This window comes from Tiliqua scincoides, chromosome 1, assembly GCF_035046505.1.
Source record: "Tiliqua scincoides isolate rTilSci1 chromosome 1, rTilSci1.hap2, whole genome shotgun sequence".
NCBI lineage: Eukaryota > Metazoa > Chordata > Lepidosauria > Squamata > Scincidae > Tiliqua > Tiliqua scincoides.
The window spans coordinates 176,858,986-176,873,146 of NC_089821.1; the positions used below are offsets into that span (position 1 = coordinate 176,858,986).

Genomic DNA, 14,161 nt, shown 5'->3' on the forward strand with positions numbered 1-14,161 from the left:
ATTTAAAAAAGGTAAAAACAACATTCAAAACATACCAGCAAAATACAATAAAAAAGAATAAAAATCAGCACCCAAAAAAACTCCGGGGAACAGAACACAAGCCTATTCAGACATGACTGGAGATGGACTGAGGGAACAAAAATGTTTTTAAAAGGTGCCCAAATGAAAAGAGGGAAAGGGTATGGCAGAACTCCCAAGAGAGAGCCTACTATAATGAGGGAGCTACCACCAACAAGAGTTCCTCAATTCTTGCTAGCATTTCCTCTGCACAGGAAAGAAGAGCAAACAGGTTGCAGCAGGAGCACCAACTACAGTCAGGGACACCAAGATTTCAGGGGCAATGGGAGCCATTACTGCTGATGGGATTTACAAACCTCACAACATACATGAACATGAATGATAGCCTTGGTCTCTGGTCTCCAATATGTATTGAAAAGCTGACACTGGATCCCAGGGACAGGGAGAAGTAGCTAAAGAGCATTTGTCACTAGTGCAGTGTTTTTCAACCATTGGTATGGGTACCATCATCAGTACTTGAGGTGGTGTATGGTGGTACTCGTGGAACCCCTGAACACCTACAGTCTGGCAGTGAGACCAGGAATGTGACACAACCAACAGTGGTAGGAAGTTCAGCTCAGCAGGCAGAGCTCCAAAACATGCTTTTCCACACTCGGAAAAGCCCTCTGGCCCACCATGAGCCTCTTACTGGTGTTTGTTGCATGGCATTGGCCTTCCAACCCAGAAGTAACTGGCAATGATGTCATCGCCAGTTACTTCTGGTGGTTCTTTGAATAGTTGGATTGTGTGAAGTGGTATGGTAGAGGATAAACATTGAGAAACACAGCACTAGTGTATACGTATACCATACAAATAATATGCTTTATTGCCAAGTCTGTCTACATCTAAGGATTCCAATAAATCGAACAATTACTCAGAACAAACAAAGCCTTTAGTAAGGACAAGGGGATCAATGACTGTATTTAGTCCACATAAACTTTTCTTGGTTACTGTGCCCTGCAGCATTTGAACTTGACCTACAAGGTCCTTTGTGCCCTTCAGCATGCTTGTTTAGAAAGAAGGTTCACTTGAAAATAGTGGGCCACAATTCCAAGTGACTATGTTTAGAATTAGGGTTCCAGCATGCTTAGAATGTCTGCCACTGAAAGCTGGAAACTCTGGTGTCCAGAAGGAAGGAAACTACATTCAGTCCTATTTTACAGCCTTCTTGAAGATGATGGAACCATTAGCACTTTTCATCAAATCCAAGTTAGGCCTAGCAATGCAGGTTTTCTGTTGATGCTGAATAAAAATAAATACAATAGGACACTGGGTAGCTAAGAGTCACCATGAATTTAAACCAATTAGAAATGTTTTTCACTTCTTCAAGAGAAAAGTGATTGTAGTGATGGGTTGTGTTTGTCCTGCAGGTACTCCATAAAGTCTCTGATCTCATGTGCATTCTCGCTCTTGCATTATCAACATATACTGGCATAACAAAGTTAATGCTTATAATGCACAAGTGGGACTTAGAATTTGACTGGCCTGTATTTTAGAATAAACAATATTCACATTTACTTCATGCACATTGGGATAGCAGAAAACAGGTAAAAAGGAACTAAAAAGTCATCAACAAGGCAGAAAATGAACTGGGCATGGACAAAGGCAAAAAGAAGATGGACAAGAGAAGGCACACATATAGCAAGCCCATGTGCAACAGCTTGCAGTGGAAGACCTCCACAGTTAACGGGAGATTTTGCAGTGACAAACTGAAGTGCTATGATTTTGGCCTTTCAGCCTGGAAGGTTTTGAAGAACAGGGAGTTGGGACAATGCTCAATTGCACAGCATGTCAACACCCGAGGCCTGATGCCTGGAGAGTTCACATTAATTCAAGATGAACATATGGTCAGTGGCTTCGCTAGGGGGGTGCAGTCCGCACCGGGTGACGCGCACGGAGGTTGATGCACATTTGGGGGGGTGACACACTAAAATCGCGGTGGTTAGCAGTAACCCCATCATATTATATACCGTTGGATGCAGAATTTCGAGCGGAATGCAATGCAGAGAACCAGAGTGAAGTATCTCCTTTCTATCAAAAGTTATGGCCAAAAAACTGGAGAACAAAAAATGCATGGATCTCTATGGAAAGTGAAAGTGAGCCGTATTGCACGTTTACTCATGAGTAGGCAAACATGCCTTAGTCTGTTGGAAAGGGCAGGCTGAGAGGAATCCAACAACACCAGAATAGTCCTGATCCAATGAATGCAGCCCCCAAAAACACCTGAGAAGGAAGTCCCTCCCTCCAAGCAGATGAATGTCTTGAGCCCTATGGAAACTGAAACTAAGCCAGAAGGTCACGTTTACTCGCAAGTAAACCTGGGGTGTTGCCCCGCCCCCTGCATGGGGGGGGCGACACACTGGCATCCCACACCGGGTGATGCAAACCCTAGTGACACCACTGCATATGGTTAAACATTTATGGAACCCAGCCTTTGTCTTGCATTGTTGAACTGACAGTGACTGTGGACAATGAACTACAGCCATTCCTTCCTGGCCTCTGAATGCCCATCAGGAATCACATCCTCAACGTACTATCTATGTGTTTCTATGAATTTGAATGCTGGGATTAATCCTTTAGTTGTGCTCCTGCACTTCATCCCCTCTCACCCCCCTGCACATTACTTTAACAGTACTGAGCATATTAGAACTGTCCGCATTTACAGAAGAGTATATTGGGCAGGGTCTTTCTCAAAGGATGCAGTGAAAACCAAAACCAGCAACCTCCTGGATATCTCCTGAAATACTGGTCCACATTAAACCAAGGGTCCCTAAGCTTTGACACAGAATAGACTGTGTTAATGCTTCAAGCATTAATAAATCACTACATGGAAGGCACTTCCATGAGCAATGAACATGAAACCTGCATGCAAATGCTAATATGCAACCATCTTACAATGCAGAGATCCTGCTGCATAAGCACCTGGTATATACATGATAGGAAGCAACAGTCAATCACAGCTTTCCACTAGGTGAACTTTCCAGCATGTATAAGCAGGCAGCTCTGAGATGCTCAGAACTGTCAAAGTGATGTGCAGTATTGGGAGAGGAGCAAAGTACAGTTGCGCATCTAAAACATTAATCCTAGCATTCACAGTCATAGAATTCCTAGCATGCATCAGGCCCCTGGTGTTGAAATGCTGCACAATCAAGAATTTACTCCTTAGCTGCTATGCTTAAAACCCTTCCAGACAGAAAAGCCTAATTCTGGTTTTGCAGTGGTTTTCCTGCACAGAACACACCTCAAAATGGATCCATAAAACAGCATTTACAATATATGCGTCAAAAATTGACTTCCACTGAAGTGGTGCGCTGAATGCATCAATACAAGTTCAGATCATCTTGACTACTCTGCCAACAGTAAGTTGACCAGGTCTTCAATCTTATTCCCAGCTAAGCATGCTTAAGTCCCACTGAATATAGTGGGTTATCCTAAGAACTTCTGCAAATGGAAAACTTTGCACAAGAAAGAGGGCTGATTTTTGCCAACCCCTCTTTCCCTCTGCAGCTCCTATGCTTCTTGAAATCTGTTCTTGAGGTCCAGACTTCAAGAATGGATTTTCAGGGGATGAGCAGCAAAAACTGCTACTCCACCCTGAACAAACAGAATTGCCTCTGCTTGAAGAAGAAATTCGTGGGATACAACCCAGTGGAATTTACATCTAAGTAAAAATGCATAAACATGCAAACTGTGCTGTGAGCAAGTTATGATCCAGACCCCCCCCCCCATGGATCACTCATAAAACCTGTTCAGCACATTAAAGAACCCAAAGAAAGTTTACTACATTAGAAAATTCTACAATTTAGAACAGAAGGGAAAAGAATAGACAGGTTGACAGGAATTATGACTTCTCAGCAACATCTGGCTTCCACTTAGGGAAGGATAGCTTCAAGGTATACAAGTATTCGTATATTTATTAAGGAGAAGTAAATGACATCTGCCAACAACATACAGGCGTCCCCTTCTTATTCGACAATTTAGGGACAAGAACGCTGTCAAAAACTGGAAATAATTAAAATGCAGCACCCAAGCTTTTTTTAGCTTGCAAATGCATTCTGCTCTGCTGAAAATTGGAAATTGTCATTAGGGGCCAAAGTATGGTAGAGAATCATCTTGGCTTTAGTCTTTGCAGTTTCTGCTCATCTTTTAGCAGAAGAAATGTTGCTGCAGTTAGGGAATAAAAACAGTAGGTGGTACTAGAGAGACTGTTCAGAACAGGCACTTTCCCCTCCTCACTTATAGGTAATTGAGAAGGGTCAAAAGAGTGGACTGTCGAAAAGCAGACCATCGAAACGCAGGGGGTGCCTGTATAAGGAAAAAAATAGAACACGGAGCCATTTCCATTTTCTCTCTTCCCTGCCACACCCAACAATAAAAAGCATTCTTTGAAATTCAGAAGCTAACAATTGAGCAAGAATATGGCTGGCACTACCCCAAAAGCAATTCAGCCAGTACTTGTGCTGTATACTGTCCAGTCACAAAAACCTGACCAAGCATATAACATCTAGACAGATTTGTAGTCACCAATATACAGGCTGAAGACTGAAGGGGTTAATTTTTGAAGCTTTTTTGCCTTCATCTCATAGGCTGTAGTTGTTGCCTATTTCTCTCTGAAGCACGCGCCCACTTACAAGCTCTAACCATTGTTATTTCACATAAACCAAAAGAACCTTATGAAACCACTTCATAATGGAGGAGCATTTTGAACTATCCAGTGGGGCTTGCTTTCCTGTGCACAGTGTGGGGTTCATGCAACAAGAGATCTAGCTGTCTGCAGTAATTAAATGGAGGTGAAGAGAAATGCAGTCACACATTCAAACAGAAATGCTATACAAAATTCAAATAAATGAGTGTTTTTTGCTATGAGATGCGTATGGATCAGAGTGTCATCCTAGGACCATGGAGGCTCAGGTTCAAATCCCTACTTCGTTATGAAGCTCCACGGACAACTTTGGGACAGTCATGGTAGGTTACAAGTCATGGTAGGCTGCCTCTGATTGCCAGATGCAGAGGAGGGCACCAGGATGCAGGTTGTGTCTGTGGTCTTGTGTGCTCCCTGGGGCATTTGGTGGGCCACTGTGAGATACAGGAAACTGGACTAGATGGGCCTTTGGCCTGATCCAGTGGGGCTCTTCTTATGTTCTTACAGTCTAACATACCTCACAGGGATAGTGTAAGGATAAATGTGGGTGGGGGAGAACTACATTCACCACCCTGGATTCCTGGAAGGAAGGGTGGGATAAGAATGAGTTAAATGAATACAATTTCATTTAAAAGTAAATTAAATGGATAATAAATAACAGCAAAAACTATACATGGGTTGAAGCTGACATTATATGTTCATACAGGGAGTTCTAACACATTCGACTCAGGCTAATTTTCAACAACATTGGCAAATTCAAATATTGCATAGATTCCAAGAGCAGACAAAAATTACAAGATAAATTCAACATGCTAAGAAAGTCTAGCATCCCTAACCTGTCAGATGTCAGTCACATGTCATGTAATGCCCTACCCTCCCACTGAACCTTGCCTTCTCTTCTTGGTTACTATAGAAACCCAAATGCAGAGACTATACAGTTTCCACTATTATCTCCCAGCACATAAACGCTCTCAAGCATTTCTTTCTGTCTTACTCACATGCCCACTCTCACTCTCTCCTATTCAACTGGATCACTCCCTATTCTGCCTGCGTGCAGTCTGTTCACACACCTTCCCCTGTGGGAAAGAAAAGAAAATCCCAGGGAGAAACTCTTGCATAGGGCAGGGAATTTTTGCAGAACTTCTATTACTGCCAAGGTATCTTGCATGGATTTATACCCCCCTTTTCCTGACAGGTCACACCAAAGAGGTTTACAATTGATACAAAAGTGTATCCTACATACATCCTTTTAAAAAATCAATAAAAATTCATTACACTCATTAAAACAGCAAATGATAAGGTAAAAGTCAACTTTAATTTAGCCGAGAGGGCACTTTTAAAAGGCCCAACTGATTTTTAAAAGCCCTATTTGAAGCCTCTGGTGACTTCCCAGAAGTCCTACTATTCACAGACCTCTGCACAAGTAGCACTGCCACTCTAAGAATGAAAGAGGGGCCAAGAGAAGCCATGCAATGATCTCATGTACCCATTGCAGAAACTCCGAATGCTACTGCATACTTGCTGCTTTCAGAGTCATGCAGCTATAAGAATTTTCTTTTAGAGGGAAGAACTGCCTATGATGAGAATGTTAAAAAATGAAATGGCTGCATTCAGAGGTGGCAGGCCTCCAAATTACCAGATACTGAGAAAGATAATAAGAGATTGCTATCTGCACCATGCTTTGCTTGCAAACTTTTCAGGATCTCTGGCTGAGATGTGTTGAAGACAGATTCTGGTCTACAGACCTGATCCAGGAAATCAAATCTTAAGTTCCCATGCCCACTGGGGAAACAGCAGCACCACATTAGCTTACAAACCTGCCTGGGAACTGTTTTTCTCTCCTTTGTAACTACAACCTCAGGAGGGCTGTGTTACTCCAACAGCTCTGAGATGCCTAGGGTAACACCTTCCAGGTCAGGAACTGGTGTATGAGTGAAGACAACACAACACACCACTGAAGGTCCCCAAAGGAGGCAAACATATGAGTGCAGAAATGGAGCTGAGAGACAGTTTGATATCCTACACTAGCCTCATTCCAATTATAAAAATTACTGTCTTTTAATGAAGTGAAGAAAATGTAGGCAATAAGAACAAAAACAGCTTAGCTTGGTTGACTATGGCTGCCCATACATGCAATACTGTATATATAGTATTTTCACTAGAATCCAGACTTGGGGAGACCCATGGAACTTCTGTTATTTATGGCACAATCCTATCCTTCTTCTGCACCAGCGGAGCACCCTCTCCACCAGCACAGACCGTCACAAACATGTCATACAGTACATTGTGACAGCACCGTTTTCAGAGCTGCCAGTTGGAAGAGCTGCACCATCCTGACCGTGCCAGCCAGGGAACAGTGTTTTCTGGAGCAGGTCAGTTTTTGCCTTAAGTAACAAAGGGGCAGAGAAACAGCAGGAGGGAGTGTTACAGGGCAGGGGATAGGCAGTAATAGAGGAGCAGGTGGACAAACTGAGCCTTAGAGGGGGGCAGGATATCCTATCCCCCTTCCAGGGCCTTACTGACACGGATCAACTCAGACTTGTACTAGTGATTTCACTGGCATGGGTTCAAGAAGACCCGTTACACTGGCTGGGGCTTTCCCTGGGGCAAGGAAACTAACGTTCTCTTACCTTCATCATGCAAAATTCCTCCATAGGATGCAGCACAAGCCATGCTGGTGCCATTGCATTGGTGTGGGGGAATCTGCACTGGATTAGGCTGCCCACATGAATTCACCTCAAAGATTAATTGAGATGGTAGCTTTACACTTGCCAACTACACTATCCATAGGTTGTGTTGACCTATCCCATCCAGCTTCTTTTTCACACCAAACCCTTCCCATGATGCACAGGTTGCCTTGTCAAGTGACATGTTGCTGTCAGGAGTGTTTCCTAGAAGTCACATGTTGTTATAACAATTGCATTCAGAGAGAGAGAGAGAGAGAGAGAGAGAGAGAGAGAGAGAGAACTTGGCTAACTAAGGCTCCAACTTGTACCTGAAACTTCTGAGAACAGAAAGCTATAGATTTTACGTCAAAGCTGAAATTCTGACAAATATCTCAAATTTATCCAATTACCAGGATAATTGTTGCAAAGCAAGACAGAAGCAGGGACCTTTGCATGCCTGTGGATCCTGTGCATCTACGCATTTGGAATTGGCTTGATCACAAGAGAAAGCAGAATGTGGGAGGTATGACAGGCTTCTACACACAACATAATCTCTAGTTGAGATTCTACTCACCTGCCATATCAATGGCAAATGGTCTATCTGCCCGCCAGCCAGTGTACCAGCCAACAACCTTGCCTTTTTCCACAATGGGTCGTTCATAGCGTCGTCCACCCACCAGCCCCACAGGCCAGACAGACACTTTGCGGGTTGTGCGCATCTGCAAGGAAGCAGAGAATCACTCTCAGACAGGCTTTTTTCCATATCAAAGGATACGGCTTTGTAATGCCTTTGCCCTTCTGGAACATTGTGAGGAGTTGCCAGGGAAGAGAGGAACTTTAAGGATAGGATGGGCCAGAGTGCAGGGTGGGGGGGGGGGTCAGAGGAGTGGGGGGGGGGAAGAGATGGAAGACACAGAAAGAGACTTGTCTGTTGTTTATGCTCAGGATGTACTGTCAGTTATTCCTAACATGCTATGTGGACTACTGGTTAATAAGATAACCTCAGAGAAAAAAGTAAAAACTAATACTTGACTTCTCTTGCAGGTCTTGACACTTTCCTTCAACATGATTTTCCTTCTGCTTTTAATACAGGTCTGCCCCCATATCCACGGGGTAACCAAGTATCCACAGATACTTGAATCTCCGGATACAGGGGACATGCCCCCCACTCTCTGGAGGCTACCCTAGCTCTTATAATGCCATTTAAAGGCATAAAAATATCACTTCCATTTTTGCTGAATAACTAAAAGTAATTTTGGCCTAAACAGTCATTTTGAACCCCACAGAGGCTGAGGGTGGATGTGTGTGGCCTCTGTGTGGCTCAGAGGAACCTCCAGTGGCAAGGGGAGCACAGCTGCCCTTCTCTCTAGTGTAGGAAGGGCGGGGACCCCACATCCTCTGATAACACAGGCCTACAAAATTCAGGGTCAGAAAAGTTTTTCCCAAACTTTATGGTGGTTTGATATGAATTTGGGGTGCCAATTCAAAAAATGGCATCCTTTTTGCCCTATCACGTCTAGTCTTGGAGATATAGTATAGCCTCATTAGTGAATGGTTCAAGCAGCTTCCTCTTGAGGAAGCCATGGTGTAGGCTTCCTGACCCAACAATGAGGCCTTATAGTTCAGCAGAGACGAGGGGGTTGCTTCACCCTTCTCCAACTGTCTCTTGGCTCCTTCCCTTGGCTTGCTCCAGCCCAGAGCAGCCCTCAGATAGCCTTCCAGAGACCTGTCATTACTGGCTTATCATCATCACCAGGGTTGTGAAGGTTCAGCTGGAGTTCCCAGGATGATGTGGCAAGTCTGGAAGCACGCACAAATAGGTCTCAAATAAATGCCTCAAATATGACACAATCATTCTTCATGGGCCAATCCTTAGGCAAGGTCAATGTGGAAAACTGACCCAATCCAGACAATTTTCTAAAAAAACAATTGGCTGGATGCAATTACTCGAACCCCCTCCCGTGTCGACCATATACTGTATACTGACTCTTTCTCTCCTCCCTGCACAGCACTGGCACTGCCTTTGGCTCACAAGGAGGCCACTGCATCTTCTCCTCCTCTTCCTGCAACCTCTCTCGCCACAGCACAATATTCACAGATAAAGAGAAGTAGGTGGCAATTCTGCCCCTCGCTAAGCAAATTAACAGATAGTGAATTCTCATATAAAGAGAACTGACTGTACATACACAGCTGCCGACAAAAGATATACCAACAAGTTTCAACTGAAGCTCATTGGAATGGATTGAAAGTGGAAAAGCAAGAGTGTGGTTCTTAACTTTTCCGGAAATATGTGAACGCTTGTCATGTGAGCATTATGCCATAAATGCTAATTGAAGTGTGTTAAAGATGAATATATTTTGGCCTTAGGGTGTGCTTCCCCTTTATGTAAAACTATTAAAAAAGACTTTGATTAAATGGCAAAGAATATAATTTACAATGAATTTGAAATGTAGCCTTGGAATTATGGCTGCCATCAGGGCATCATAAAAAACTATAGCATCACTCACGCTGGCCTCTTGTTTTCAATAAAATGCAAGCATTGAAACCCCTCTCATATTATTTATTTTTCCTCTTCCTCTGATTTAGAACAGTTGTCCCAATTCAGCTTTTACACACACAAAAGAAAACATTTGCTGGATCAGACCAAAGGGTCAACTTGTTCAGCATCCCTTTTCTCATAATGGCTCTGGGAAGCACACAAGCAGGGCATGACAATACTGGCAGTTTTATTCTAAATCCCTTGCCCAATGACCCCTGGACATTCCAAAATATTCTCGAAACAAATGAATTGCGATGGGGTTGAATCTTAAAACTCTGAACAACAACAAAAAGCTCTCTCACGTAATAATAATTCCTCTGAACTATGGGAAAAGGGCAGCAGAACTTTGGCTGGTGCAGTAGCAAGTGTGCAGGTGCTTTACTCCCCCCTTTCTGGCTCTTCTTAAGACATGCTCAGCTTGAACATGTTAAAAAAAAAAACTAAAGGAAAGAAGAAGCAACTTTTCTCAATCTCTGTGAATGCTTCACATTGCACTTCTCAGTTTGGCTCAAGGTCCACAGCAGAACCACTTGAAATTGTGATATTTTTAATATGAAAAATGAGCTGATTGAAAATGTCTCTGTAAATCTGGAGCCTGAAGGCCGTCAATCCATGGGATCACGCCTTTGTCTCTAGAAGACCAGTAGATAATGCACCTTCTCTGCCTCATGCACTGGGTTTCTGTTCCCTATTTTCTATGTCACAGTGGTTCTCAACATTTTCAGTCTCCTGAGTCCTTTACACTCCTAAACAGAGCTTCAAGAAGCCACACCAACACAAGCGCAGAGTCTTGGGGAGCCCCAGAGCACCAGCACATGAGAGAAGTGGTGCAGTTCTGGTCAGAAGGTGGCCACTTAAAGCCTTTGAAGGCATCTTAGGAAGATGCAGGGCTCCTAGCACACTTACGCAAATATCTGGTGGTGTGAAGCCAGGAGTAGAGGGGAAGAGCCAAGAGCATCTCACTTGGTGAGATCCTTTCCATGGAATACGTTCCAGACCAGAGCACAAAAGTTACTAGCCCTCAAAATGTTTACAAAGTATGTAGATAACCTTTTTATTTCAACTGTTTCCCTACATTGATATTATATCAGTCCACACAAGATAATTGGCTTCTGAAGACATCAATGTAAACTCTATCCTTTACAGAATTTTTTCCCCCAGATTTCTCCTAATTTTTAAAAAAGAAAACCATCCTGGCTCAGTAATTGGTAACTAGCTGTACTGTCTGCATTCCCATTTGTATACTGCTTGCAAAGGCCTGTTATTCCAGCCCCGTAGAAGCTAATATTAATCACTCTGGCACTGATGCAGACAGTCACAAGTGCAACAAAAGGCTTTGCACTTTCTGCCATGCTCACAGCTATTGAACAGACCTATTCAATTCTCTCTCCAGAGGCTGGAGAGAGAAGGGAGCTCATCACCATCAGCTCTCAGGTGGGTTGGGGGAGCATCCAGAGGGAGGGACTGGCTTGCATCTGTGAGCTCTTCCCTGCTCACACAAACCACAATCAGCATGCAAGGGATTTCACACCAAAGCCACTCACAGTAGCTCTCTGTGAGTAGCTGACAGAGATTTCCAAAGTAATAGTGGCAATGTCTAAATAGTTGGCAACCTTCAGTCTCGAAAGACTGTGGTATAAGCCTACAGCACCCGGTATTCCCAGGCGGTCTCCCTTCCAAGTACTAACCAGGCCTGACTCTGCTTAGCTTCTAAGATCAGACGAGATTGGGCATGTGCAGGCTGAAGGTTGCCAACCAATGTCTAAATAAGATTACTTCATAGCTTGATAAATTTATTCTATGTAAAAAACGGTTTAAAGCTCTTGGCTGTAGCTTTCTATTGACAGAAGTGTCTGCATAGGGAAGATGGCATGGGACTACACAACAGCTGTAGTCTGCTGCAGCAGATGCCGACAGAGAAATGACATTTGGATTTCAGAACTCTGTGGCTGACATACTACATCTGGGCATCCATAAATGGGTTTCATGCAAAGACAACTGAAATTTCAAAACTTTCCCAGTCTTGTAAGTCAACTTTTGTTGCTGTACCAATCCTGATTTAAATGTCACAAAAGAAGAAAAGATGTGGCTCTGGGGCAGAAGTATGGCAAACAAATGATTGTTGGAACAAAGCGGATGGGACAAATTCATGGTTATTCAGGTTCATCGAGGGTCATTACTGATAACAGCTAAATGGGAAATCCAAATTTTGGTGCAATATATCTCTGAGCACCACAGAGCTGGCCTTAGGAGCGTCAGAAGCCAATTGGAAAAATGTTTTGCAAGGCCCTTGGTTCACAACCAAGGTCTGCAAAGTCTTAGAGATATAAATAAAGTTTATATTTACATCTTCATGGTAGAATGGAAAGCAATCAAAATGTACAGTTGAAAAAGTGCATGTGGGTTAATGGACTAAATGGATCTAAGCACATTTTGATATAAAAATTGCAAACATGTAAACCTACAAGGAAACAAAATATGCAGATTACCTTAGAAAAGTACATTGATACAAAACTGCTTGTTTTAGTGACTGAAATGATTTAGCAAAATTATTAATTTTATTTTTTGTTTATAAAAAAGTTGTACTGTGTTGTGGTGTGTATTTTACAAGACTAGATTAGCCTAGTTTGGGGCCTCCTCACACATGGGTCCCAGTTAGTCCAATTGGCTTAAAGCAGGCCCTGAAGCACCAGTTACTGAGTGGAACTGCAGCAACTGGAGGGCTCCACTTATGAGATTCCTGGAGACATCTGGTCAACCACTGGCAGAAGCGGGGTCACTGGTCAGCCCCAGAAAGGGTTTTCTTGCCCTGCTTGTCTTTGCTGGGAGGTAATCTCTTTGTGACATCACTGTGACATCACGCTGGGAGGTGTTCTCTTTGTGACATCACTCTCTGTGATATCACCAACTGTCAGCCTAGATGTCAGTTGGGCAGAGGTTTCCTGAGAGAGCAAGAGACTGGATGGTTTGCTCTGCTTTTGAGATCAATTTCCCATCACTGAGAGCGGGGAGCGTATTTGTGAGCACAGGTGCGTCATTCTTGCTGGGGCAGGTACTTCAAAATGTTATTCTTAGTTTAAAGGCTTCATAGAGAACAGATAGCCCTTCCCTTTTTGGGCATCATCAGGATCCTACCAGATGAGGAGACCCAATGCTGGAGACAGGGGCTTCTTCCCCATTTTTGACATGCCTCCCCACTTCTCAAGTGGTGAGACGCTTGAAGGGCAGCCCTGCCTTTTAGAGGAGGCAGCTCTAGAGACTGGCAGAGGTGTTCCTGCCATGTTTGCCTCTAACTGAGCGAAGGCCTCTCAGAAGGATGCCTGGAAAGAGCTAAAGAGGTCCAGGGACGGTCTGAAGAAAATGACACACATAATAGTCCTTCTGCTCAGGTGCTCAGGAGATGGCAGCAAGAGACGATAGATGGAGTTGGAGGATGCAACAGATGCAAGATCGTGAATGCAACCAGAAAGAGCACCGAGGCCACTTGCTCCCCCCTCTCCTCATGTGCCAGCTGAGGTGACAGAAGCAGCCTGGCTTGTTCAACCACAGCTGCAGATGTTTGTCTGGTGCTGGGCTGGTTTTGTCCTGCTTCAGCCCTGTGCTCGGCTTTCAGGGTAAAAGAAGTGGCTGCCAGCAAGAGAGCCAAAACACTTTCCACATCTGTGATTTTTGGGAACCAGGGTCCTATCAGTGGGGCTGGGACGCTTCTTCCTCACAACAGAAGCCATTGCCAAGGACGAGGTTGGCAACAGAAGTGCCTGGCACCCAGCTCCTGCTGCCACACAGAGGATCCATAGGCAGCAGCCCTGATCAGTAAACAGAAGAAGCCCCGCCTCCTTTCACAGCCTCAGAAGAGCCTTCAATGAGGCTACCCAAGAACATCCCACCCACCTGCCAACCCTCTACCCATTTCTGCCCACTCTCCATCCAAGCACCTGCCGATCGATGTCCTCAGGCCTCAGCAACTGAAACACAGCCAATAACTAGACAGCAGAGCCCTGGATGCCTCCACAGGCTCTAATGAATAACTTCTGAAACCCATGTCCCTAGCAATGAGAGCCATCTTGTCCTCAAGACGCCTTGAGGATTTGTTAATGTTATTCCACCAGCACTGATAAACCCCAAATTCTCTGGAAATGTTCCACTGTGGGGCAGTGTGAAGATGCTGAGGAGACTTAAAAGAACACGTTTGAGGTGGAGCTTTTATCAGTGCTGGTGCAAGCAAGTCACTCCTATCTGAAGGCAGCAAAGTGCCCC

The 14,161-nt window shown here is 44.1% G+C and overlaps 1 protein-coding gene across 1 annotated transcript in view; it reads right to left on the bottom strand.

Annotated features, from left to right (window-relative positions):
- B3GAT2 (beta-1,3-glucuronyltransferase 2) overlaps nt 1-14,161 on the bottom strand; it is a 38,270-nt gene that overhangs the window by 6,447 nt on the left and 17,662 nt on the right. Inside the window, exon 2 of the mRNA XM_066612430.1 lies at nt 7,940-8,084. Within this exon, the coding sequence (XP_066468527.1) occupies nt 7,940-8,084 (145 nt within the window). The remainder of the gene's footprint in view (nt 1-7,939; nt 8,085-14,161) is intronic.